Consider the following 27,768-nt stretch of genomic DNA (forward strand, 5'->3'; position numbering starts at 1 on the left):
GGGCACCTGGGGCGCGGGCGGCGGGAGTGTGGGTTCGGGCGGAGCGAAGGCCGCGGGTGGCCGTGGTCGGTCCTCCGCGGCCGAGGAGCCGAGGGCTCTGACGCGGGCTGCACCCGGTGAGCGGCGGGCAGCGCTAATTTTGGCTGACTGAACGAGCTGTGGAGCGGCCCGGCGCGGAGGACTGCGAGCTTCACCGAGAGGCTACTTCGCCCTCGGCCGCAGTCACTGGCTCCAGCCCGGACCATGGCGTCCTCGGCTCGCCTGGTCACCATCAAGCGGAGCGGCGACGACGGCGCCCATTTCCCGCTGAGCCTCAACTCCTGCCTGTTTGGAAGGTGAGTGCGCGCAGGGGCCGAGGTGACCCCGAGCAGCGACCCCGCGGCCCTACGGCCTTCTGCGTTTGACAGGGCTGTCCCTGTAGCTTGTTCGGAAGTCACGCTCATGCATTGGGAGCTTCCCAAATGGGATCGGGATTTTACACTTGGTAGCCGCGAAGCTGACGTCGGTGCCCCGCAACTCCCTCACTGTCGTGGTCAGGCAGCCAGCCGGCTGTGGCTCTGGATGTTTCTGAAAACATCAGTTAGGCGAGGCCTGCTCCGGAGCTGTGGGAGAATCCGTTCTTTTCCTCCCCGTCAGTCCGATGGCAATCTTCCCTGAGGCCTTTCAGGTTGCTGCATCGCTACTTTTGCAAACTTTGACCCTTATAGTTCTTTCTGCGGCGTTTGAAATGTTACCTGAGAGGATGCTTTAAAGAAAGCTCGTCTTTTCTCTTTTCTAACACCAAGCAGGTTGGTGGCTAGGTTTTAGATTTTTGTTTGTCTCTCAGTAGACTAAATTCCAAGGCAAGAGCTGCCTTGTTAATGATTTCATCCCCAGGGTTCCATATGGCTCCTGACACTTAAGATCAGCCAGTGTGTGACACAGGGTGAATGTCCAGACGGTAGGAAGATGCAGGTCAGGCAAGCATGGTAGTTCTCAGACATTTGGCAAAGTCTGGTGACAGATTTTCATGCCACCCTGGAAGAGGTGTCTGTCGCTAGTACTGCTGAGTAAGGACAGAGACGTGGTGTATTTGACAGTGAACAGGGTGTTGAGGAGTTATCTGGTCCAGAATGTCTGTGGCATTCTGTATGTAGTATGGATTGTGGTGATCTTTCTGCACAGTAAAACTGGGTTCTGACATATGGTTTCTCTGCCTGGTATTTTGATACCCAAAACCTCTGTTTTCTTGAGAATAAGGAAGCTGTAAGAGTAAAGAACTTTCTATAACTTTGTTGTTGTTGTTTAAAAGAAGAAAGTAAATATTCTTGTCATAAGTGTCATTCATTTTTATTATTCTGTAATATTACTTTAATATACTTTTAACAAGTTTTAAAATTTTTAAAAAACAATTTGCATTTGGTTGTGTGGTATTTATAGTAAGAGGTATTCTTAGACTCCAGAGGTCCACAGGAAAACAGTCAGCCTCGAACTCAGAAATCCGCCTGCCTCTGCCTCCCAAGTGCTGGGATTAAAGGCGTGGCCCACCGCAGTCAGGCTATGTTCTGGCTTTTAAAGTTCACAATGGAGCTACCAGTGAAACTCGTGGTTTGTAGCTGGGTTAGAATTGTACCATCTGTGCCATGCCACCACAATGCTAGCTCTGTAGAAAGACATTCTAATCTAGATACTGTTTGTGGTTCAGTGTTTATATTGTGAGGACATCTGAGTCTGACAACTTGGTGTTTTTTTTTTTTTTCTTTTTAAGATTTGTTTATTTTATTTATATATATATACATATATACATATGTATATATATATGTATATATGTATATATATGTACACTGTGGCTGTCTTCAGACGCACCAGAAAAGGGTGTCAGATCTCTTTGTGAGCCACCAAGTGGTTGTTGGGATTTGAACTCTGGACCTTCAGAAGAGCAGTCAGTGCTCTTAACTGCTGAGCCATCTCTCCAGCACTTGGTGTGGCTTTAAAACAACAGATTAAAAAACTCACTTGGATTCAGTGTGCCACATACTCACGTGACATATACAACTATAACAGAATGGCAATACAGGTGCTGGCATGGACCTTTTGTGTGTGAAGAAACTGAAGCACTGATTACCCACAGCACATTTCACGCTAGAACCTTCCTGTGTCCTTAAACACCCATATTGTTATAAGCACATTACAAAGTTCTCCTAAACTGATGGAAAGTTCTCTTTTATCTGTGTCTTGTAATTATAACTACTTATATGAAAAGTACTTGTGTGTTCTAGTATTTTCTAATATAACTATTCTGAAGTACTAGAAGTCTCAATATTCTTTTATGGCTTTTTAGGCAGTACTTGTGAACATTGCACTGTCTGATATCTTCTCAGTCCTTGTGTCGTTACACTTATAGTCTAAACATACTAGTCAAATTCTGCTATTATTTTGAAAACTTGAGGGTTTTTTCTTGGTAGTTTCAAACCCTTACTTTTTTTGTATTAAGGAGTATTGAATGTGACATTCGTATCCAGCTGCCTGTAGTGTCAAAAAAACATTGCAAAATTGAAGTCAAAGAGCAAGAGGTAAGTTGTCTTTGGAAATCAACTCTTAAAGCTTTTTGAAGGTGACTTGAAGCAAGTCCTTAGTGTTTGCCTCTCCTCTCTCCTTGTAGGCAATATTATATAATTTCAGTTCCACCAATCCAACACAAGTAAATGGGGCTGTGATAGATGAGCCTGTGCAGCTGAGACATGGAGACATAATAACAATCATTGATCGATCCTTTAGGTGGGTGAAAACTAACTGGGTGAATTCTGAATACTGTGCTTTCTTTAATCACAAACTAGTATCATTGTTGATCCTTCTTTGGTGTTGATGGATGGTGGAAATATTTCGTGTGTGTGTGTGTGTGTGTGTGTGTGTGTGTGTGTGTGTGTGTGTGTGTACCTGCAGGTGACTGGACCTGTTCCTGTGGAGAATAGAGGATAACCTTAGGTGTGGTCCTCAGATCTGGGTCAGTTTTCCCCCCTCCTTTTTGATCAGGGTTTCTAACTGGCCTAGGATTTACCAAATAGGCTAGATTGGCTAGACACCCAAGCCCAGTGCCCTCCTATCTTTACTTTCCAGTGGTGATGGAACATCTTAAAGTTCCTAGCTCCTAGTCCCTTAGAGAGTAGGTTTAGTCCTTAAAGAACAATTTTGTTAAACCGAGGCAGTTGGGCTACATCCTAACCTAGGACTGATGTCATTGTAATAAAGAAAGATTAGCATACAGGGGAGCAAGTGAATGAGGGGAAGCACTGTGAAGAGGCAGGAAGAGGGCGGCCAGTCCAGGAGGCCCAGAGAAGCCATTCTTACAGATGCCTTGGACTTGGACTTCCAGTCAGAACTGTGAGCGGCAAATTTCTGTTGTTTAAGGTATTCCGACTGTGTTTTAATTGTGGGAGTCCTAACTGACTAATTAATACACTACAGCCAAATCACAAGGGAAACTCCTACACCTTTGTGCGTGTGTTTTCTCTCTAATCACAACTTTTCTCTTAGTAAGCCACCATGGTGGCTGTAAGAGAGAGGTGTCTTTGGAGTCTTGCTACCTGTTTGTGACTGTTAGTGGCATTTTAAAAAGTGCACTGCTGTGTTTTTCTTTTAACCCAGCTAGCTCCCAAATTGAGACTGGATTTTTATATTTATTTAACAAGCTTTAAGGGTACAACAACTGAGCAGATATTACTCTATTTTAAGTCTCTGTGCTAATCTGGCTACTTGCCAATCAAAATTCCAGTAATATTTGCATTTTAGTACTGATTTGACTCTCCAGGCTCCAGGTGTTTCTCAAGGTATCTCCTCTCCTCCCCTCCCCTCCCCTCCCCTCCCCTCCCCTCTCCTCTCCTCCCCTCCCCTCTCCTCCCCTCCCCTCCCCTCCCCTCTCCTCTCCTCCCCTCCCCTCCCCTCTCCTCTCCTCTCCTCCCCTCCCCTCCCTCCCCTCTCCTCCCCTCCCCTTCCTCCCCTCCCCTCCCTCCCCTCCTCTCCCCTCTCCTCCCCTCCTCTCCCCTCCCCTCCCTCCCCTTCCCTCCCCTCCCCTCCCCCTCCCCTCCCCTCTCCTCCCCCTCCCCCTCCTCCCCCCTCCCTCCCCTCCCCTTCTCACCTCCCTTCCCCTCTCCTTGCTGCTCCCCTCTCTTCCCCTTTCCCCTCCCTCCCCCTACTCACTCTCTCTCCTCTCCTCCCCTGGCTGACCGGAAGTCCAGCCATGTTCTCTACCCTTCTCAGTCACTGGCTGATCAGCTAGCTTTGTTGATCAATCGGGAATAATTGGGGAACAATGCTTACATAACACAGAGGCAGGAGATTCTTAGAATAAGGTTTGCAACCAGAAATGGGGGCCAGAAATCAGCATTGGAATAATACAAGGATAATCTTTACACAGGGCACAATAACATTATGCCTACATTTAAACACTACAATTAGCTTAAAACTTTGTGTGTTTGTGTCTGACTAATGTTCTTGTATGTGTGGTTTATAGCATGTTGGGTGTCTTTGGCTTGTTTCTTCCCATGGTATAGGTATTTCATTAACAAAGCACAGTATAGAGAGTAACATGTAAGAGTGTTCACAATTTATTCATTCTTGTTTGAGAATTTGAGTGATTTCCAGTAGAAATCTGTCAAGACTTTCTTTGTGATCAAATGTCCTCCCCCCATTTCCTGTATTTGAAAGTGGTATTCTACAGCTACCAAATCCAAATGCAGTGTTTTTTTCTGTAGACTTGTTAAATTCTCTATTCTTAATAATTATTTTATTATTTCCCTGCTTAATAGTTTTAAGAGATATATTGAAATCATCCATTGAGGATTTGTTTGTTTTTCTTTAACTAATTTACTTTCCTTATCATTGTGTGTGTGTGTGCGCATATACATACACACATACTTTACTTATTTATTTATTTATTTATTTATTTATTTATTTATTTATTTATTTATTTTTGATTCTACACTCTGGTGTGTGGTTGTGTACTCCTGGACATAATTCTAAATTATGCACATAATTCTTTGTCATTTGAAATATCTCTTACTTTTGGTCACATCTTTTGCCTTAGTAATTCCTTTGGATGATAAATATAAAGACAAAATTCATTATGCTTACATAGTATAATCTTTTTGCCTCCTTACTTTTAGCTCTTTATACTTAAGGCTTTTGTTGTGTCTAGGAACCTGCTGTTAAGTGGCTTAACTTTAAACAGACATTTTTTTTAAAGATACAGTATCTTGATGGATTTTCCTTTAAGTCCTTATAAAATGATCTTTGCCTCTTTGAACAATTTGAAGGGACATTTTTATTGACTAGACTCTTTAAAAGAGATTCGGCTCAGCACTGTGATAGCTTGGAGACGGGTTTCAGATGCTGCCTGGCTTCAGATCTTACATAGACAGCATCTAAATTCAAGTTAAGCCACTTCACTGCGGTACCAAAGTTTCTGTTGTGCACAGTAAAGGATTTCAGCTCTGAATTGATAACCAAGATCTGTCATGATTCTGGTGCTATCTTCTTAAGATGTGCCTCTCCTCTAGAGATAGTGAAGAAATAGTGATCATAATTCTGGAATGTGGCTTTGTAACTCAACCATTAATATTAAGTTTTTAGTATTAAAAACTTTTCTTTGTGTAAGCCACTATTCTGAACTAAGCCTAGGGTTTGTTTCAGGGTTTGTGTCTGTAGCACTGAAATCTGGACGTTCTCATTCTTCCCCTGACTCTGTGTGCACTGTAGGTATGAAAGTGGATGTCATGAGAATGGAAGCAGGTCCACAGAAGTTCCACGGAAGTCACTTGGAAAGGTGAGGGGAAATGCTCAGGTTTGACCTTGATTCTTGTGTCATGATGGGAACTCTTAATATGTTTTAACAAGTGATTTCTCACTTGTCAAATGGTGACCAGGAATGGCTTTCTGATTACAGCAGAAAAATCTAAGTAACAAGATCAGGGAATAAGTTGACCGTGAGCACAGTAAAATAACACAAAACCATATTTCTTTTTGCTGTTCAAAAATCAAGTACTAACTTGGTCTTATACTCTACTGTGTGGTGATCTTACAAGCCCATGTTAGAATAGCCCGAATATATAGAAATTGTATGAAAAATAAAAAAAGGAAGGACATGCCTGCTAGGTGTGGTGGAGAATGTTTATTATAGATTGGAAGGAGAACATAGGCAGAGACTGACATCTGGGAGAGTACCGAGTGAACATGGGCTTGAGCTGGCGGAAGGGAGAGAGGAGAGGAGCCAGACTTAAGAGAGACAGCCTGGCCCAAGAGACTGGCATAGCCAATGTGTTTGAGTTATACAGGGGGCAGAGGAGTTCGGGGAGGGCATGCCGGCCAGGAGGCCCTGTAACAGGTAGAGGCATGTTAGGAGTACAAGACAACCACCGCCACTTTATGTTAATGGATACCTCAGTTAGTCTTTGTCCCAGGTTTGAGACCTAAGAGAAATAAAAGTTAGAGACATCTAATGAGTCACTTTGTCTCCCACTCTTTGTTCCTGTCCATAATCACATTGTGAAAAGTGAGTGCTGAAGAAGCTTCCTAGTTAAGAAAGTGAGTCTAGTGCTTGACATGTAAGGGAACCCTGTCACTGGATAGTATCAGCAAGATTACTGCCATTGGTATTTACTAAAGCACAATTATGGACACAAAATTAGAGGCTTGGTGGGATTCAGTAGCCTTAGGGTAAGTCTTGAGAGTCTTTGTTTCTCCTAGTAGAATGTACCCTGGGTCAAACATGTACCCTGAAGTAACTGCAGTCCCTTGGATTAGGAACTTTAGGTGAAATGTAGTTCACCTACATTTAGCAACAGGCACTTTTACTTCAATATTGCTTCTTCCTTAGATGAGCCCAGTGCTCATCGACCTCTGGTAGAAGCTATTTTTGAGGTGACCTATCAGTAACCATTCAACTTGTTAATAGATATAATAAAATAAAATTATTGATAGTTGATCTGTGGAGTAGATAAGTACGACTTAATAGTTGATGAACTATTTGGTAACTAGTCTGTAATAAAATTAAGCATTAAAATTCAATAGAAATAGTGTGATAGTAATTAGTAGTAATTTCATGCCTCTTTAATATAATCATGTAAAAATTACAGGACTGGGAAGATAGCTCTATATAAAATGTTTCTTCTGTAAGCAAATACACCTGAGTTTGATGCCCTAGAGCCCATTTAAAAAAATTTGGGAGTGGTAGCATATACCTATAAACCCTGTCACTTAGAAGGCAGAGATAGGAAAATTCCTGGTGTTTGGGGGCCAGCTAATCTAGCCAGACTGGTGAAGTTCAGTCTTAGTTTGTTCCCTGTCTCTAGAAATAAGATGTGAAGCATGCGAGAAAGATACTCGATACCAATTTTGCTCATAGCCCATACAAACATGTATTCTTCACTTCCAGAATAGTTTTGTATTCCCAAATATGTAGGCACTGTCTACGGGTTCAGAAAGTGTTGAATTGGACATTCAGGCCCTGAAGTAGTAGTACACATGGACTTACTGTCCTTTGTGTCTTAACTTCCTGGCCCTGCTAGGGAGGAGAGCACAGGAGCTAGTGGGACTGCAGTTCAGCACATCCTGAGTTCATTTCTGGTGAAACTTAGGGCCTCTATGGTGAGTTAACAGATGGAGAAAGCTAATTTTACCTTTGCTTCTTCCTTCATATGATGTTGGAAGATAAAGAAATTCTAGAAAACTTACTGGGAGACAGGAGCCTGGAGAGATGGCTTAGTGGTTAAGAGCACTGACTGCTTGTCCAGAGTTTCTGAGTTCAATTCCCAACAACAATATGGTGGCTCACAACTATCTGTAATGGGATCAGATTCCCTCTTCTGGTGTGTCTGAAGCCAGCTACGGTGTACTCATTTAAAATCTTAAAAAAAAAAAAAAAAAAAAAAAAGAAAAGAAAAAGAAAAGTTTGCTTCTCTTCCAGAAGACCCAAGCTCAGTTCCTGGCACCTACACTGGACAGTTCACAACCACCTGGAGGTACTCACACAAATATGCCTAGATACATGCACATATACATAAATATAAAAATAAACCTTAAAGGAAAGAAAACAAGTCAGCTAAGAAGTCATGACCACTAGCTTTCACGTACTTGGCTGTATTTTTCAAGCCTCTAAATGTCATGAGGAAGCAGTTTGACAGAGAATGTAATTAATGAAAAGTTTCCATTGTTTAAAAAATGACCACACTTAAAAAGGCACTTAAATTCCTGTTCTTATCTTTTAATATATAGGAACCAGCGCGGCGAGCCTCAAGAAATAGCTTCTGTGCTGACCCTGGTTGGTATTGGTTGTGTTCTGTTCTGGTACCCTCAGCCTCAGACTGCTATGACAGTGGCAAGGGTGGGATCATGGGGACACAGACAGAATCCCTGGTCTCCAAGACTCCTAAGAGAGTAGTTCCATTTAAAATACCTAACCAAAGCAGAGAGCTGAGAAACTTGTTCCCTAGTGCTTGCTTTTTTAGTTGCCCAGTTAATCTTGATCTGTCTGGTGGGATTTGTTACATCACTCATCACTAGATATTCAAAGCTAATGTGCTTTATTAAGATGGAAATAGCATAAGACAAGTGTAAGGAATTAATTTGTGGACTAAATGAAAAGCTAGGATTCAAGGCAATTTAAAAATACGGTACTGGAATTCAGAAATTTTAAATCACTGAGAAAATATTGAACTTCTGTTTCTCATTTTATATTTATTGCCAAGATGTGAAAGGTCAAGATACCAAAGCTTCAAAAATGACTTCTTCAAGATCTTTTGTACATGCCAAGGGCCTCTTTTCAGATAGTCCTGCTTCAGGTGGCTCAAAGGACAGTGTTTCCCAAGATTCATCGGGGCATGTAGAACAGCACAATCGCAGAAACATAGAAGAGCCCACTTCTGGGGATCTCTTTAAGGAGTCCAGGGCTACAGGGAGCAATTACAGGGAACTGAAATCTTCTCCTGCACAGAGCCTTAGCAATAGCAACAAAAAGGAATCTCCCTTTGAGAAACTTTATCAGTCGATGAAGGAAGAGTTGAATGTAAAGTCACAGAAATCTTGTAGAAAATCAGAACCCCCATCTGACCGTGCAGCAAAAGAATCATGGGAGACACAGCTATCGGTGTCATGCAAGGCAAGACCAAAGTCCAGTGGGAACACCCCTGTTATAGCAACCTCTTCACCCAAAGTAGGAAAGATCTGGACCGAGAGACGGAGCGGTGGTAAGGGGCCTGTTCAGACTTCCACAGAGACAGCTAAAATGAAGACCCCTGTGCAGAATTCACAGCAACTTAAGGATGAAGACTTTCATGTTACTGGCAGAAGAAATTCTGTGAATCTGGATGAAGGTGAAGGTGCCGAGGCAGTTCATAAAATAGTGACCCCTGGTAAACTGGTAGCTAGAAACCAAGCTGTGGTGAAGGTTGGAGATGTTGCCAGCCCTGCTGATACACCAGAAAATTCCTCTTCCAAAAAGAGAAGAAGTATTCCTGCAAAGGTTCCATCTGCAGAGACACAAAAGCAGCTTTCTTTAACTCAACGCCTTGCTCCAGGTGAAAAGAAAAGTCCCAAGAATTCCTTCAGCAAGCCTGAGAAACTGGCCACAGCAGCCGACCAGACTTGCTCTGGCCTACCTGGTCTTAGTGCCGTTGATATCAGCAACTTTGGTGTTTCCATTAGTAAGTTATTTAATGTAGATATGCTTTCCCTAATAGGTTACTCTCCACCTTACGTATTATGAGTGAATAAGGTGTTTGTTTAGTGTAACTAGCTGTGTGCTAAAGAACACACTAAGTACTCTGGTAGCTATAAGAGGCAAGCTTTATCTTACGTGGGTACTGAAGACTTTGCCATTTATAAAGAGGTGTAATAGAAGAGGTGCAACTAATTCAGTGGGGAACCATATCACAAAAACTACTTCAGGAAAAGAAAATGTGACTTCTCCTCTTTTACAGTATAAGGGGTTTAATCCTAATAACTTCATTTAGTGTACGGTTCTGAATACCAAATATATCTTCTGGGATTGGGTTTTGGGAATAAATCATCATCATTCCTTTGATCCATCCTGGAACATAGTGAGTGGCTCATGGCTGTTCAAACTCTGTTTCAGTCCCTCTCTCCCCTCCCCCCTTTCTCTCTGGTTTTTTGAGACAGAGTGTAGCCTTGGCTGTCCTGGAACTCACTCTGTAGACCAGGCTGGCCTTTCTTTCCCAAGTGCTGGGATTGACTGTGTTTCACCACCATCTGGCTTGTTCTCAGTTCCTTACTAGCATTTTATTCAGGCCTTGGTCTGGACTCAGGTTTCTATACCAGCAAAGTTCTCTATATCCTTCCAAGGCATTAACATTTTATTTTTAAATTTTTTATTACATTTACTTTTATAAGAATGTGCTATGCAGCCGAGTGGTGGTAGCTCACGCTTGTAATCCCAGCACTCTGGGAGGCAGAGACAGGCGGATTTCTGAGTTCGAGGCCAGCCTGGTCTACAGAGTGAGTTCCAGGATAGCCAGGGCTATACAGAGAAACCCTGTCTCGAAAAAACCAAATCCAAAAAAAACAGGAAAAAAAAAAGAATGTGCCATGCGGGAGTCTGAGGACAACTTGTAGGGGGTCAGGTCTCTCCTTCCACCATGTGCTATCTTAGTTCCAGGGATTGACCTCAGATCCTTAGACCCTTACGTGCTGAGTTATCTTACCACCTAGAGAAAGTTTTATCTTTATCTCCCTTTATAAACATGAAGTGACCACCCAAGGCTACCTAGTGAGTGGCCTCATGGCATCTTCCTGCAAATAATACTTGTTTCATGCTGCCTTAAAGAAAGGAATGCTCTGGGGCTGGAGAGATGGCTCAGCGGTTAAGAGCACTGACTGCTCTTCCAGAGGTCCTGAGTTCAAATCCCAGCAACCACATGGTGGCTCACAACCATCCTTAACAAGATCTGACGCCCTCTTCTGGAGTGTCTGAAGACAGCTACAGTGTACTTACATATAATAAATAAATAAATCTTTAAAAAAAAAAAAAAAAAAAAAAAAAAGAAAGGAATGCTCTCCATGAATATAACCTTTCTATCAGGCACAGCTTCTGCTGGTGATTTTTGGTGTGGCTGTCTGTCAGTGACACTTGAACCCATCAGTCAGTGTTCAGTTGGTACCTCATAATAGAGTGCCAGTCCTAGGCAGAAGCTTCTGTAGAAGATTCAGGAAGCTGTATAATGGGTTTAGGTTGCATGAACTTCTCACAAGCACAACCTAAGATAGTTTGCCTGCTCATATAAATTACTCAAAAGGCAGCTCTGGGTCTGGCCCACGTATGTGTGTCTTTTATCAAGTTCCTCAGGGCACTGCTCAGGTTCTGCCTCTGCTGGAGAGTGACACCTGCTGCTGTGGGCAGATGACTTTCTCAAGCTAATGCAATTTTCAGTTTTAAGGAGAACCTCCCTTCTCTCCAATTGACGAGCAATGCATCTGGTTTCTCTTGAGATCTTTGAGGAAGTCCTGAGGCTGCTCTGGCTTCAGTTTTATGAATAAAGGTGCCATGTTTCAGTGCCTTTGCAGTGCATTATCTTCTCATGCTGTTTTGAAATAAATCCTAAGACCTGGCATGGCGTTGACATTGCTCTTCATGTGTTTGCATTCCTTACTTCAGGCGAGAGCGAGGGGGTGCCTTTGAAGAGAAGACGTGTATCCTTTGGTGGTCATCTAAAACCTGAATTATTTGATGAAAACTTGCCTCCGAATACACCACTCAAAAAAGGAGAAACACCAGCCAAGAGGAAGTCTCTTGGCTCTCACAGTCCAGCTGTCCTGAAGAAAATCATCAAGGTTAGTTAGGCAATCAGTGTTGTGTTTGTACCTCATATTTCACAGATGGTCCACTCCATCCAAAACCGAACAGAGACAAAGGGCAACTGAGATCTTATTTCTTTACCACTTGTCTCATGCCCAGTAACAAACACATGGGGCTATCAGGTAGTTCTGGGCACTTTGCCTTTGAAGAAGACCCTGACACACTACAGGGCCATATGACCCTAGGACACACTGGGATCATTTAAAAGAATCTAAAGACAGCAGCATATGTGATCACAAGGATTGCTTTGGATTTTTTGGGGGGGGGGGGCAGTACAAGGGCATTGAGGTTGTGGGAAGGAAAGTCTTTGGTAAAACATCTCTCTTCTGCACATGCAGTCCTTAGGCCTTTAGCTCTCTGTCACCATTCTGTTGCTTTTCCTTGCTGTGGCTGCATAGCTCAGTTTCCTAAAAGGGCCCTGGATAGCTTTATTCTTTTAGTAGCCAAAAGACATGGAAGGACACCTAATACCTTTCTACCTTGTCTCACCTCCTAGAAGTAAGTAGCCCTCTCCAGGCTCACCCCAGGGCTGGTGTTGGCTGAGCTGAAATTGGAATGCCTTCTTTCACTGAGTAGTGTTCCTGTGGAAATAGACTCCACTGGTGCATATGTCCCCTTCCTTTGCTTAAATGAATAGGGCAACTGATCCCTTGAAAGATAGAGCCACGGGTGCTTCAGGTAAAAGCTACATGGTTTGTTGTAAAGGTTTTTAATAGATGTTACAGAGATGTTAGCCTCCTTGGTCAGGTTTTTCATAAATGACTCTGCCTTCTCAGGAAAAGCCTCAGTCTCCAGGGAAACAAGAGTCTCCTGGAGAAACTCCACCGAGGACAAATGATCAAAGACGCAGATCAGGCAGGACTTCACTTGCTTCCAGTGGAAACAAATTCTTATGTGAGACAGACATTCCCAAGAAAGCAGGCAGGAAGAGTGGCAGCCTGCCCCCGAAGAGAGCATCCATCAGCCGGAGTCAGCATGGCATTCTACAGATGATTTGTTCCAAAAGGAGGAGTGGTGCTTCTGAAGCCAACCTGATTGGTCAGTGCTGTATTGGGCAGAAAGAGTTCAAACTCATCTTTCTTATGCTGGGTTTTGAAAGTTCACCATCTTTTCCTTTTGACAGTTGCAAAATCATGGGCAGACGTTGTAAAACTTGGCGTGAAACAAACACAAATGAAAGTTGTGAAACAAGTCCCTCAAAAGCAGGCGAGCAAAAGACAAAGAAGACCCAGTACTCCAAAGGTATAGGGCTTCAGCCACACACTGCTCTTATTTTCAGTTGTCTAAGGCATGGATTGTTCATGCTGTGATATGTTGTCTGTCTTACTTTTGTCTGCAGAAACCCACAAGCAGCCTTCACAATCAATTTAGTACAGGCCATGCAAACTCGCCCTGTACCATTGTAGTAGGGAGAGCACAGATTGAAAAAGTAAGCGTGCCTGCCCGACCCTACAAAATGCTGAACAACTTGATGCTAAACCGAAAAGTAGACTTCAGTGAAGATCTGTCAGGTAAATGTAGTCACATTTACTAGAAGGCCTGTAGTCACAGCCTTCTTGATATTACTGTTTCTGACTTCCTTAATGCTTGTTACCTTCATCCCACGGTACCTTTCGGAGCTGGGAGCCCAGTAGTAGTGAGTGACTACAGATTAACCCATCACGCCAGCTTTCTGCTGTCAAAGATAAAGATAATATTCAAAGATAAAGTTGGTTGGGAGTGAAGGACAGGTCTCAGTCAATTTGGGGGAATCTGTGTCCTACAGGAAGCTGGGATGGAAATCTCAAGGGCATATCCTCTGGTGAGCAGTGTGTATGTACAGAAAATGGAAAGGAGTGTTGTGGTGTGAGGATGATTGGGTGTTACTATCTTTTCCAAGGAGAAGAATGACACATAAGCTTTTCAGAAAGCTTAATCATCCATATGGGGTTATGTCACTGCTGCCTTTTTGATGTTAAAGTGAGTAAGCAGGGCTGATACTTAGATTAAAGTGTGTGTGCACATGTGTGTCCTTGAGAGGACTGAAAATGGTCAGTGTTCTGTCAGTATTCTAAACTGTAGAAACATATTATTTTTACTTAGGATTTAGATCTGAGAAACCTGGGACTTCTTGAGGGCATAACAAGGCTTCTGGGTCATAGATTCCCAGATATCAGTACTCTGAAGAGAGGTACCAATGTCTAAATTTTGTCCCTTTGCTGGGCCTTATTTTTGGGAACCGGTTTAGAAAACTACAGAGGTCAACTAAATCACTGTATTTCCTTTCCCGTAGGAGAGGATTAGAGAAATTGGCTATATGAGTTGTTGGTTTTTTTATTTTATTTTAACTTTTTATGAGCATATTAACAAAAATCAGCATTTTAATGAGATGATGCATGCCTGGAATCTGAAAACTTCTTTTTTGTCATCTATATTGTCTTGTGTGAGGAATGAGATAATGTAAACCATGTTTCCAATGTTTTCCTTTGTCAGGACTAACTGAAATGTTCAAGACTCCAGTGAAGGAGAAGCAGCAGCAGATGAGTGACAAGAGCTCCGTTCTTTCCAATTCAGAGAATTTGTCTGAAAAACAGTTGCAAGTAACTAATTCAGGAGACACGCCCCTGACCACCACCTCAGAGATTTTGGGTTAGTTTATTGTCTTTTCCACTGTTAAACTTTGGAATGGAGACTTGAAGATTGCCTTTTCTTTATAGACAATACTAGGTTCCTTCTCTTCAATAGCTTTTCCTGGTGAAATGCCATTTTCACTTTCTCTGTTCTGTTTTCAAGCAGTCTTTGCAATTTTTCTAAACATTAATCATTGACCTAGCTTGGTAGAAAGTATTTGCTCAGCTAATAAGACTAAATGATATCTATATGCTTCTAGCTTCTTTGTTATAAGAGGATTGAGGCACAAATAGCACACTTGTAATGCCATATTTATATATAGATTATACAAAATAAAAATTATTGCAAGGATAGAGATGTAACTCGATTGGTAGTGTGCTTGCCTGGCAGTCAGGAACTCTGGGTTAAATCTAAAGCATTGCAAAAACTTTGTGTGGTGGTATATGGCTTTAATCCCAGAACGCGGGAGGCGGAGGTAGGAGGATCACAGTTGCATACATAGAAATTTGATTTGGACCTTAAACATGCACAATAGAATTTATTACTTCATTAGTGAATCAAGATAATAAATGTTTCAACTTTTTCCGGAACAAAGATTGCCTGTATTTAGGTCTATGTCACATGTCTTGACAGGCTTTAGAAGACCCTTCTTAAGGATGTTTCACAATGGCTCTTCTCTGTTACCAAATAACATTTAATAGATCATAAATAAGACAAAGTTGACATCATCTAGTAACTACTTGGTAGAAAAGAAGCTAAGTTATTGAATCTTATATACTTACTAAAGATAAAATACTAAGCTGGTAGTAGGTGGTGAAAATGGTACATTTTTTAAGTATATATTTTTGTTTCTTATAGGAGAGAAAGTGTTCTCCAGTACTCAGAATGCAGCAAAGCAGCAATCTGATAGATACTCTGCAAGTCCTTCCTTAAGACGGAGAAGCATCAGACATGAAAACACAGTGCAAACTCCTAACATTACTCACCTTGAGAAAAAGACTCCAGTCTCTAAGACAGAGCCTCTGAAGACTGCATCTAGGAAATCTAGAGAGCTCATACATACCCTTGTAGAAAGTGTGAATGAAAAAACAGAAGCAGCCCTTGCTGAGAGCATCACAGGAAGACATTTAAAGAAGACATTTCGAGGACAAGAAGTGGATCAACAGGCGCAGGACAGTGAAAACTCTTCACAAAGATGCAAGGAAAATGGTGAATTAAGTGAAGGTACAGAAAAAACATCAGCTAGAAGATCAAGTGCCAGAAAGCAGAAGTCAAGAAAAGATTTAACAGGAAGTCAGATGGTCACCCAAACAGCAGACTGTGCTGAGGAACTACTTAGTCAAGAACAAGGAACCATACAAAACCTGGAAGAATCCATGCACATGCAAAATACATCAGCAAGTGATGATCAAGGAATTACAAAACAGAAAGTGGACACAGTGGTATATGCAACCAAAGAGACGCGCTGGCCAAAGACCCCTAGCAAAATGACACAACCTCTAGAAGGCCCAGCTTGTTTAAAGGAACACTTTGGAACACCAAACCACAAAGATGAACCCATAGGTGATGATAAAATTGAAGTCCCTTATAAATCCCCACAACCTATAGCAGAGAACATCAAGTCAAGTACAAAGCTACGGACCAGCACATCTGGGAAAAAAGTAGACATGAAGGAAGGACTCTCTGCCCTAACAAAGCTTATACATATGTCAGAGGAAACCAGGCATACTGCCAGAGTAGAATGTGAGCATGGGGATATCAAAGCTTTGAAAAAATCTGAAAGAGAAATGCTGGCCCCAACAGTAACTAGAAGCAAGAGGCCTTTAGCAAAAGCTAAGGAAAAGACTCAGCCTCTGGAAGACCTGACTGGTTTCCGGGAACTCTTTCTATCACCAGTACCTGGTGACAAAATCACAAAAATGTCCAGCAAATCTCCATATACCAAACCAGTCAGAACCCCAGCAAGCACAAAGAGACTGTCCAAGACAGCTCTCAGGGAGGTGGATGTGAGAGAAGAGCCTTCAACACTTGGGAAAAGAACAAAGTCACCAGGCAGAGCTGCAAGCACAGCAGAGCCAGTGCAGGAAGAAAATGACACCACAGCCTTCATGGAAACTCCAAAGCAGAAACTGGATTTCACAGCAAATTCAACAGGACATAAGAGAAGGTCACGGACAGCTAAGATCAGAGCTCAGGCCATAGAAGACCTTGATGGCCTCCAAGAACTCTTCAAAACACCAGCTGGTGCCAGTGACCCTGTGACTGTTGAGGAAAGTGCAACGATATCTTTGGAATCTTCACAAGCAGAACCAGTCAGAACCCCGGCAAGCACAAAGAGACTGTCCAAGGCAGCTCTCAGGGAGGTGGATGTGAGAGAAGAGCCTTCAACACTTGGGAAAAGAACAAAGTCACCAGGCAGAGCTGCAGTCACAGTAGAGCCAGTGCCGGAAGAGCACGACACCACAGCCTTCGTGAAAACTCCAAAGCAGAAACTGGATTTTTCAAGGAATTCAGCAGGGAGTAAGAGAAGGTCATGGACACCTAAGAACAGGACTCAGCCCCTAGAAGACCTGGATGGCTCCCAAGAACTCTTCCAAACACCAGCTGGTGCCAGTGACCCTGTGACTGTTGAGGAAAGTGCAACGATGTCTTTGGAATCTTCACAAGCAGAACCAGTCAGAACCCCGGCAAACACAAAAAGACTGTCCAAGACAGCTCTCAGGGAGGTGGATGTGAGAGAAGAGCCTTCAACACTTGGGAAAAGAACAAAGTCACCAGGCAGAGCTGCAGGCACAGCAGAGCCAGTGCAGGAAGAACATGACACCACAGCCTTCATGGAAACTCCAAAGCAGAAACTGGATTTCACAGCAAATTCAACAGGACATAAGAGAAGGTCACAGGCACCTAAGATCAGAGCTCAGCCCCTAGAAGACCTTGATGGCCTCCAAGAACTCTTCCAAACACCAGCTGGTGCCAGTGACCCTGTGACTGTTGAGGAAAGTGCAACGATATCTTTGGAATCTTCACAAGCAGAACCAGTCAGAACCCCGGCAAACACAAAGAGACTGTCCAAGTCAGCTCTCAGGGAGGTGGATGTGAGAGAAGAGCCTACAACACTTGGGAAAAGAACAAAGTCACCAGGCAGAGCCAGAGACACACCAGCACAAGTTCAGGAAGAAAATGACACCACAGCCTACATGGAAACTCCAAAGCAGAAACTTGAGTTTGCAGGACATTTAACAGGATTTAGGAAACAGTCCAGAACACCTAAAGCAAAGGCCCGATATCTAGAAGACAGCACTGGTTTCCAGGAACTTTCCCAAACACCAGACCATGCCAATGGCCCATTAGCAGTTGACAAATCCAAAAAAATGTCTTTTAATTCTCCACAACCAGAAAGTGCCGTAACCCTTAAGAGAATAGAGAGACAATCCAGGGCAAGTATGAGTGAAATGGATGTTAAAGAACTTTTAGAATCAGAGGAATACCTACAATTAGGAGACGGCATAGACACACTTCAATTACCCAATAACAACAAAGTCATTACATCATCTAGGAAACCTGCAAAGCGTAAATTGGAGCCAACAGCTAGTATGCCTGGCAGTAAGAGGATGCGATGTTCCTCAAAGGGTAACACACCATGCTTGGAAGACCTGAGTGACTTCCAACAGCTCTTCCAAACACCAGGCTGTGCTAAGGACTCTTCAACGACTGAAACCTCAATGCTTACTGGATTACCACAATCAGGACCAGTTAGAACCCAAATCAACAGAAAGAGTCTGCCCAAGGTCAGCCTGAGGAAAGTGGATGTGACAGAAGAACTTTCAGTTCTCCGGAAGCAGTCACTGAGCAGAGCCCCCACAGCAGCAGTGCAGGAGGATAATGGCATCAAAGCTATTATGGAGACTTCAAAGGAAACACTGAAGACTACAGCAGATGTAACCAGACTTACCAGACAGTCAGGAACACCTAAGGAAAAAGTCCAAACTCTGGAAGATCATGGTGGCTTCCAAGAACTCTTCCAAACACCATTATACAGCTCTGATCCATTAGTTGGTAACAAAAGAACAAGAATGTCCTTGAAATCTGTACAACCAGGATTTGTTAAAACCCCACAAACCTCAAAGAGACCAGCTAAGACAAGTGTTGGGAGCATTGCTGTGAGAGAAATGCTCTCTCCAGTGCATATGCCACAGAGGGCTACACGGGAGGTTTTACACATACCCATAGGGCCAGAAGAAGATGACAAAGGAAACAAAGGTGTGAAGGAATCCACACCTCAGACACTGGGCTCATCAAGTCGAATTGTCAGCAAGAAGCAGCGAGGGATACGTGAGGAAAGGTCTCAGTTCTCAGGAGACTTACTTTATCTCCAAGAGCTCTTTCAAACACCAGCCAATGGCAAAGACCCAGTGACTGTTGGGGAAACTACAAAAATAGCTTTGCAATCAACAAAACCAGGACATATCGAAACCCCAGCAAGCACAAAGAAACTGTCCAAGCCGAGTCTCACGAAAATGGATGTGAGAGAACTTCCTATACTTGAGAAACAAACACAATCACGAGGCAGAGCCAAATGCACACCAGCACCAATGCAGGAAGATGACACCACTGCTATGGAAACTCCAAAGCAGAAACTGGATTTCACAGCAAGTTCAATGAAACATAAGAGAAGGTCACAGACACCTAAGAATAGGACTCAGCCCCTAGAAGATCTGGATGGCTTCCAAGAACTCTTCCAAACGCCAGCTGGTGCCAGTGGACCTGTGAGTACTGAGGAAAGTGCAACGATATCTTTGGAATCTTCACAAGCAGAACCAGCCAGAACCCCGGCAAACACAAAGAGACTGTCCAAGGCAGCTCTCAAGGAGGTGGATGTGAGAGAAGAGCCTTCAACACTTGGGAAAAGAACAAAGTCACCAGGCAGAGTTGCAGGCACAGCAGAGCCAGTGCAGGAAGAACATGACACCACAGCCTTCATGGAAACTCCAAAGCAGAAACTGGATTTCACAGCAAATTCAACAGGACATAAGAGAAGGTCACGGACAGCTAAGATCAGAGCTCAGCCCCTAGAAGACCTTGATGGCCTCCAAGAACTCTTCCAAACACCAGCTGGTGCCAGTAGACCCGTGACTATTGAAGAAAGTGCAACGATGTCTTTGGAATCTTCACAAGCAGAACCAGTCAGAATCCCGGCAAGCACAAAGAGACTGTCCAAGGCAGCTCTCAGGGAGGTGGATGTGAGAAAAGAGCCTTCAACACCTGGGAAAAGAACAAAGTCACCAGGCAGAGCCACAGGCACAGCAGAGCCAGTGCAGGAAGAACATGACACCACAGCCTTCATGGAAACTCCAAAGCAGAAACTGGATTTTGCAAGGAATTCAGCAAGGAGTAAAAGAAGGTCACGGACACCTAAGAACAGGACTCAGCTCCTAGAAGACCTGGATGGCCTCCAAGAACTCTTCCAAACACCAGCTGGTGCCAGTGACCCTGTGACTGTTGAGGAAAGTGCAACAATGTCTTTGGAATCTTCACAAGCAGAACCAGTCAGAACCCTGGCAAGTACAAAAAGACTGTCCAAGACAGCTCTCAGAGAGGTGGATGTGAGAGAAGAGCCTTCAACACTTGGGAAAAGAACAAACTCACCAGGCAGAGCTGCAGTCACAGCAAAGCCAGTGCAGGAAGAAAATGACACCACAGCTTTCATGGAAACTCCTAAGCAGAAACTGGATTTCACAGCAAATTCAACAGGACATAAGAGAAGGTCACGGACAGCTAAGATCAGAGCTCAGCCCCTAGAAGACCTTGATGGCCTCCAAGAACTCTTCCAAACACCAGCTGGTGCCAGTAGACCCGTGACTATTGAAGAAAGTGCAACGATGTCTTTGGAATCTTCACAAGCAGAACCAGTCAGAACCCCGGCAAGCACAAAGAGACTGTCCAAGGCAGCTCTCAGGGAGGTGGATGTGAGAGAAGAGCCTTCAACACCTGGGAAAAGAACAAAGTCACCAGGCAGAGCCACAGGCACAGCAGAGCCAGTGCAGGAAGAACATGACACCACAGCCTTCATGGAAACTCCAAAGCAGAAACTGGATTTTGCAAGGAATTCAGCAAGGAGTAAAAGAAGGTCACGGACACCTAAGAACAGGACTCTGCTCCTAGAAGACCTGGATGGCCTCCAAGAACTCTTCCAAACACCAGCTGGTGCCAGTGACCCTGTGACGGTTGAGGAAAGTGCAACGATATCTTTGGAATCTTCACAAACAGAACCAGTCAGAACCCTGGCAAGCACAAAAAGACTGTCCAAGACAGCTCTCAGAGAGGTAGATGTGAGAGAAGAGCCTTCAACACTTGGGAAAAGAACAAAGTCACCAGGCAGAGCCACAGGCACAGCAAAGCCAGTGCAGGAAGAAAATGACACCACAGCTTTCATGGAAACTCCTAAGCAGAAACTGGATTTCACAGCAAATTCAATAGGACATAAGAGGAGAAGGTCACGGACAGCTAAGATCAGAGCTCAGCCCCTAGAAAACCTGGATGGCTTCCAAGAACTCTTCCAAACACCAGCTGGTGCCAGTGACCCTGTGACTGTTGAGGAAAGTGCAACGATGTCTTTGGAATCTTCACAAGCAGAACCAGTCAGAACCCCGGCAAGCACAAAGAGACTGTCCAAGGCACCTCTCAGAGAGGTGGATGTGAGAGAAGAGCCTTCAACACCTGGGAAAAGAACAAAGTCACCAGGCAAAGCTGCAGGCACAGCAGAGCCAGTGCAGGAAGAACATGACACCATAGCCTTCATGGAAACTCCAAAGCAGAAACTGGATTTTGCAAGGATTTCAGCAAGGAGTAAAAGAAGGTCACGGACACCTAAGAACAGGACTCAGCCCCTAGAAGACCTGGATGGCCTCCAAGAACTCTTCCAAACACCAGCTGGTGCCAGTGACCCTGTGACGGTTGAGCAAAGTGCAACGATGTCTTTGGAATCTTCACAAGCAGAACCAGTCAGAACCCTGGCAAGCACAAAAAGACTATCCAAGACAGCTCTCAGGGAGGTAGATATGAGAGGAACACACTCTCCACTGAGTAAGCCAAGGTGTGCATCACAGAAAGTCACACCCACACTGCCAGCCGATCATGGCAGAGAGACCAAAAATGTGAAGGTATTTTTAGCTCAGACGTTGGACTCAGCAGTACATGTTACTCGTGGCAAGAGGCAGCAAGGGTCGTATAAGAAAAGGTCCCAGTCTCCAGAAAGCCTATTTGGTCTTCAGGAACTCCTCCAAACATCAGGCCATTACAAGGATTCAGTGACACTGAACAATCCTGCAAAACTGCCCGGCAGAGCTCCATCACCAGAGCCAATAGACATTTCAGTAACCTCACAGAGACAGCTCAGAAGTGGTTTGAGGAAAGTTCATGTAAAAAATGAACTTTCAGGAGGCATAATGCATCCACAAATGTCAGGGGAAATTGTGGACTTATCTAGAGAACCAGAAGGTGAAGACAAAGTCATTAAAACAAGGAAGCAGTCTGTAAAGCGAAAATTGGACATAGCAGTCAATATGCCTGGCAGTAAGCGGCAAAGAATTACAAGAGCAGAAAAGACCCTGGAGGATCTGCCTGGCTCCCAAGAGGTCTACCAAGCTCCAAGCTTGGTAATGGACTCAGTTATTGTTGACAAAACCACAGAGATGCTCAGCAAATCTCCAGAGCCTGTGGATACAACCTCAGAGACACAGCCAAGAAGCAGACTCAGGAGACTGGGTGTGACTGAAGAGCCCATACCACAAAGTAAGACAACAAGAGTGTTACGGCAAACCAGAAAAACACACAAAGAACCTGTGGGTGAGAGTAAAAATATCAAAGAGTTTAAGGAATCTTTAGCACAGAAACAAACCCCAGCCATAAGTTTAACTGTCAGGAGGAACCAACCAAGGACAGGTAAGAAGACCCAATCCTTGAGAGAACTGACCAGTTTCCAAGAGGAAACTGCCACAAGAATGTCTTCCAAATCTCCACCACCAGAAGAGAAGCAACCCTTATCAGGCTTAAATAGGCAGCTCAGACTACAAGTAGTCAAAGTGGGCGTAAAAGAAGAGCCCATAGCACAGAGAAAGCAACCCTCCAGGGAAACCAGGAACACACTCACAGAGCCTGTGGGTGATAGTATAAATGTTGAAGAGCTTAAAAAGCCTACAAAGCAGAAAATTGACCCAGTAGCAAGTGTACCTGTCAGCAAGAGGCCACGGAGGGTACCCAAGGAGGAGGCACAGACCCTAGAATTGGCTGGTCTGAAAGGACTAATCCAAACCCTAGACCACACTGAAGAATCAGCAAATGATAAAGGGCCAACACAGATGGCCTGTAATTCTCTACAACCAGAGCAAGTTGACAGCCTCCAAACCTCACCAAGACGGCCCAGGACAAGACATAGGAAAGTAGAGGCAGATGAAAAGCCTTCAGCAGTAATTAAGACAGTGCCAACATCAAGGCAAACTATGCGATCCCATAAGGTCCCTGAAATTGATGACAGTGGTACTCAAGCTTCAAAGGCCTCCATAAAGCAGACATTAGATGCAGTAGCCAAAGTAACTGGCAGCAGGCGGCAGCTAAGGACACATAAGGATGGGGTTCAACCTCCTGAAGACCTGGGTGACTCCAAAGAAATAACCCAAGTCTCCAATTACTCTGAGAAACTAACACATGACACTAGTATCCTTAAGAGCACTCTACAGCAAAAGGCAGACCCAGTAAAACCTCTGAGAACATGCAGAAGAGTACTGAGAGCCTCTAAAGAGGACCCCAAGGAAGTGTTGGTGGATACCAGAGATGCTGCAGCATTACAAAGCAAAAGCAACCCTTTCCTGTCCCCCAAGAGGGAGTCTGCAAGAGATGGAAGCATTTTGAGAACCAGGGCTTTGCGCTCTGTAGCACCAAAGCAGGAAGCAACAGATGAGAAGCCTGTACCCAAGAAACAAAGGGCTGCTTCCAGCAAGAGGCATGTATCACCTGAGCCTGCGAAGACGAAACACATGAAATTTGTGTCAAACAAACTTGAATCTGTCGAAGAGCAGGTTAGCACCATTATGAAAACAGAAGAAATGGGAGCCAAAAGAGAAAACCCTGTCACTCCAGAGCAGGTGATGCAGATGGACATAGTGGGTGCTTGTCGGGGACAGTGTTTTGCTGCAGTTATTTGTGTATAGCTGGGAGTTTATCCACATGTAAATATTCATTTCTTTACAGTTTTCATTTATCACCATTAATAGCTATAGCCAGTGATCCCTTGGGGATTTCCACAAGGAATAGACTAACTCCTAAATCATTTCGTCTCTGGAAAAGAGCTGATCAAAAGTGACTGTAGTAGTTCTCAGGGAGTGAATGAATGGTATATATCTTTAGTTTGAAGAATTAATCAGGGAACAGGTGGTCAGTATTGTTCTGTGTATGTAACAGTATTAAGGACACAGGTGCTAAGGTTTATATATCCTTGAGAGGGAATGAAACAAGGAGGTCACCACGGTACCCCTCAAAGATTGCAGGGCCTTGTACCTTAGTGATCTTTAAAAGACCAGTGGTTCATTTACTGCCTTTATGATGGACATTCTTCAATAGTTTGAACTGGAGTGTTTTTGATATGTATTATGGTTGACATCCTGAATTTATTAGTAGAGATGATTATTTTTCCATAGGAACAAAGTAGCTAGTATCTTGAATATCATAGATGACTCTTAGTAAATTAATCAATATAAAATTTGCCATTTTCTTTTTTTATATTTTTGCTTTTATTTTTTTTCCTGATCTTTTAGATTTAACTAATTTTGTGGTTATCTTCTCATTCCCTTAGAAAACACCCCAGAGCTCTAGGTACCGAAAGAAAACCAACGAAAAACAGCCAAGATCCAAGTTTAATGCATCTGCAGAGAAAGTTGGGATAGAGAAAAATGAGAAGACTATGAAGACTGCCTCCCAGGAGACAGAGCCGCAGAATCCAAATGACGGAGCCAAGAAGTCTGTATCTCAGAGCAACGTCAGTGGGAAAAGAACGTGCTTGAGGTCTAGAGGACAGACTGAGACTCCCCAGCCTCGTGAAGCAGAAGAGAAAACAAGCAAATCGGGTGCAGAAATCTTGATAAAGACTCAGAAAGAGAAAGGAGTCTCTGGAGATTCAGATGTTAGGTGTTTGAGATCCAAAAAAACGAAAGTCACTTTGGACAGTGAACCTAAGCCAAGAGTAACTAGAGGTGCCAAGAAAGATGCAAAAACTCCAAAGAAGGTAAGGACCTTGCTGTCTTACATTCTACAAGACCCAGAACATTCTAATATTTATGCCCAGGTTACAACGGCAAATAGGACATGCCAGCAGCTCCAGCTAAGCTAGTGGGAGAAGCCATCATTCAGGCCACCTACCTTGTGTCTGTTTTGGTAATTCCACTTTGAATAGTGAATTTACCTATTGAAGGATTGAAGGTTTCATTCTAGAAGAGCTAGCTAGTTATATGTAATACCATGTTCTGATGTTTGTGATACGGCTTATCATGGTTATAGATGACAACTTCAGCCTCTCTAGGTTGGCAGCACTTAACTAAAACAAAGGTGGGAATATCTAGACCTCAAAAGATTTCCATAAAAATGGTTAAATGAGTTGGCTCGGCAGTTGAGAGCACTGACTGCTCTTTCAGAAGAGCTAGGTGTGATTTCCAGGACTCAACCATCTGTAACTCCAGTTCCAGGGGAGCTGATATTCTCTTCTGACCTTAAACACCAAGCAGGCATGTGCACATACATAGGTGAAGGCAAAAAAACATAAAAATTAAAAGGAATAAATCTGATTTAAATAATTAAATAAATAAATGGCAGAATAATCCCAGGATTGCCTGTTTCCTAAGCAAATAAATGGAAATAGGTAAACTCTACTCAGTGGGAAGTGCGTTGTTTCAGCACCCAAAGCTCACAGTTCTAAGCTAGTAGACTGTAAATGCTCATGCGCTGTCTGTGCTTTGCATCATTCCCATTGGAATGCTTACATTAAGCATTAGTCTAGGAAAAGTTAAAGATGGGGTAGGCAGTTACTTTTGTGGGAGCTACACATAATTGTTCTTAGCACTCTGGTTGAACCTGAACACACTCTGAACATTGAGATAGCCAATGAGATAAAGGTAGTAACAGCCACTCAAGGTAGAGGGGTGCTGAGCTGGCAGTCCTAACCACTTCTAGGGTCAACCAAGAAACATGACAGACAATGCAAGGAGACCCAGGCTTCCCAGAGGCCACAAAACATCCCACATAGCTGAGGGATGGAGCAAGAGTCGTGAAAATCTAATGAGAAGGTGCAGCTACAGTACATAGAGCAGTAGTTCTCAACCTTCCTAATGCTAAGACGCTTTAATATGCTTCATGTTGTGGTGACACCAACCATAAAATCTGATTGCTACTTGATCACTAATGTTATGAATCAATAATGTAAATATCTGATATGCATGATATTTGATGTGACCCCTGTGAAAAGGTTGTTTGACACCCCACAAAGGGGTTGAGAACAACTGTTTTAGAGGATGGAAGAGGCTCAGGAAAATAGAGCAATACCCAGGAAGTGGAGGTGGCTGTCTGGAAGCAGAAACTATCTCATGGTGGCAAGACAAGTGTATCTTATATTCCCTCGGAACTCTTAGCACAGATTCATAATCCTGAAAGTAGTACTTTATCAGAATGAAATGGGAGGAGTAAGAGCCAGTTTTTTTACTCAAATGATCCTGACCACAACAGCCAAGCCCTGAGAGTGATGAGGCCAGCTCACTGTGTCATAGGCACTCAGGCCTCTTCTCACTGGTGCCCAGCGGACTCCATACACTGACGAGTTTTCCCAGGACTAAATCTTTGTTGTCTGTTCTGTTATCCATAGACCCAGATACTGCATGGGGTGTGTTTTCCAGGGGTCCATCCTACAAGTGTGCAGGAGGAGCAAGCCTCTCATCTGGTGTGTGCGCCTTTCTAACATGTGTACAGTAGATCCGTGATAGCATCTACCTGTTATTTTCTGGAATTCAACAGCATTCACATGCCAAGATCTTGTCCATACTGAGCCTCACTCTTAGAGCTCCTGTTTTCTGTCTCCTTTTCTTAACTGTCCATGATCACTCAAAGCTGCTTCTAAAGTATGCCCAGCATCACCCTTGGCTTTTCCTAATTTACATTGGATGGGCCTTGTGTTTATAGGGTACCAGAACTTTGGGTTGTTTTCTAAGTGGCTGTTGGGACCTTTTGTAGAGTGGATCCCTGCTTCCATGTAGATGGAAGGAGCCTTCATCTCCCCACTGCCTTAGAGGACCCATTATCATTTTGCAGCCTCATAGGCGACCTCAGGACACAGTGACTTTCTTTGTCTGTGACAAGTTGGCTTTAGGACACTTAAATTTTCATCTAGGCCACATTCAATTTTTCTGAATGATGTTTTCTAATCAGTGAACCGCATATACTGGTGGAGAACCTTTATATGTTAGAAACTTATGAAGAGCACAGAGTTTAAGTTTAAAAAGTTAAGTAAGAAACCATTTAGGAAGAAACAGCCTTAAGGTAAGCATTGTAAAAGTAATTTCCAACTTTAATTTTTTCTTTTTAAAAACACTTTGTTTTTGTTTTGTGTTTTATGTTATTTTTAATGTATAGTGAGTGTTTTGCCATATGTATGTACGTATGTATGTGTATATGTATGTGTACCTTGTACCTGCCTACAGAGGTTAGTCAGAAAAGGGCATCTAGTCCCCTGGATGGTTATGAGCCACCATGCGGATGCTGGGAGTTAACCTTGGGTCCTCTGTAAGTGCAGAAGGTGCCCCTAGACACTGAACCATCTCTCCAGCCCCTCAAAGTTAATTTCTAGATGAGAGACCTGAGTGACACCTAGTAAGGATGAGGGATTCATTAAATTGAGCTAGTCACAAAAATTGTTCCTTCACATTATTTAGGAGTTGTTTTTTTCTTCCCAAACAGGATGAAGACATTGTATACACCAAGAAATTAAGAACAAGAAGTCGTCAGAAAAATGAAACTATGTAGCAAAAACATTTAAGAAGGAAAACTAAGTTTGGCTTAGTGATAAGCTCCAGTGTGATTTTTTCACCTCCAGTGTAAATAATACTGCCTGTGTTTAAGGAAGGAAGAAGCTTTGAGCTTTCCTGGTGATACTCTCTTCAAACTCCAATGGAGATCATGAAGGTGATCACCAGGGGTCTCTGAGCAATAACAGTTTAAATGTTTGGAGTGAGCAGACAGAAATGTAGCCCTCTGTCCTACCCAATAAATTGCTGTGACATTCA

At 43.4% G+C, this 27,768-nt stretch overlaps 1 protein-coding gene across 2 annotated transcripts; it reads left to right on the forward strand.

The window, feature by feature from the left end:
* Nucleotides 1-27,768, forward strand: Mki67 (marker of proliferation Ki-67). Of its 2 annotated transcripts, XM_052196447.1 has the most exons (15): nucleotides 1-335; nucleotides 2,474-2,552; nucleotides 2,642-2,757; nucleotides 5,734-5,800; nucleotides 8,248-8,293; nucleotides 8,721-9,674; nucleotides 11,642-11,817; nucleotides 12,619-12,880; nucleotides 12,966-13,084; nucleotides 13,182-13,353; nucleotides 14,315-14,470; nucleotides 15,311-23,592; nucleotides 24,300-24,728; nucleotides 26,355-26,429; nucleotides 27,443-27,768. In XM_052196447.1, exons 1-15 carry the CDS (start codon nucleotides 244-246, stop codon nucleotides 27,506-27,508), a joined length of 11,091 nt encoding a protein of 3,696 aa, XP_052052407.1. In that variant the 5' UTR covers nucleotides 1-243; the 3' UTR covers nucleotides 27,509-27,768. The 2 variants fall into 2 exon arrangements, with proteins under 2 accessions (XP_052052407.1, XP_052052413.1); XM_052196453.1 differs by lacking the exon at nucleotides 8,721-9,674 and having other exon boundaries at nucleotides 2-335.

The sequence above is a fragment of the Apodemus sylvaticus genome, chromosome 1, assembly GCF_947179515.1.
Source record: "Apodemus sylvaticus chromosome 1, mApoSyl1.1, whole genome shotgun sequence".
NCBI classification, from domain to species: domain Eukaryota; kingdom Metazoa; phylum Chordata; class Mammalia; order Rodentia; family Muridae; genus Apodemus; species Apodemus sylvaticus.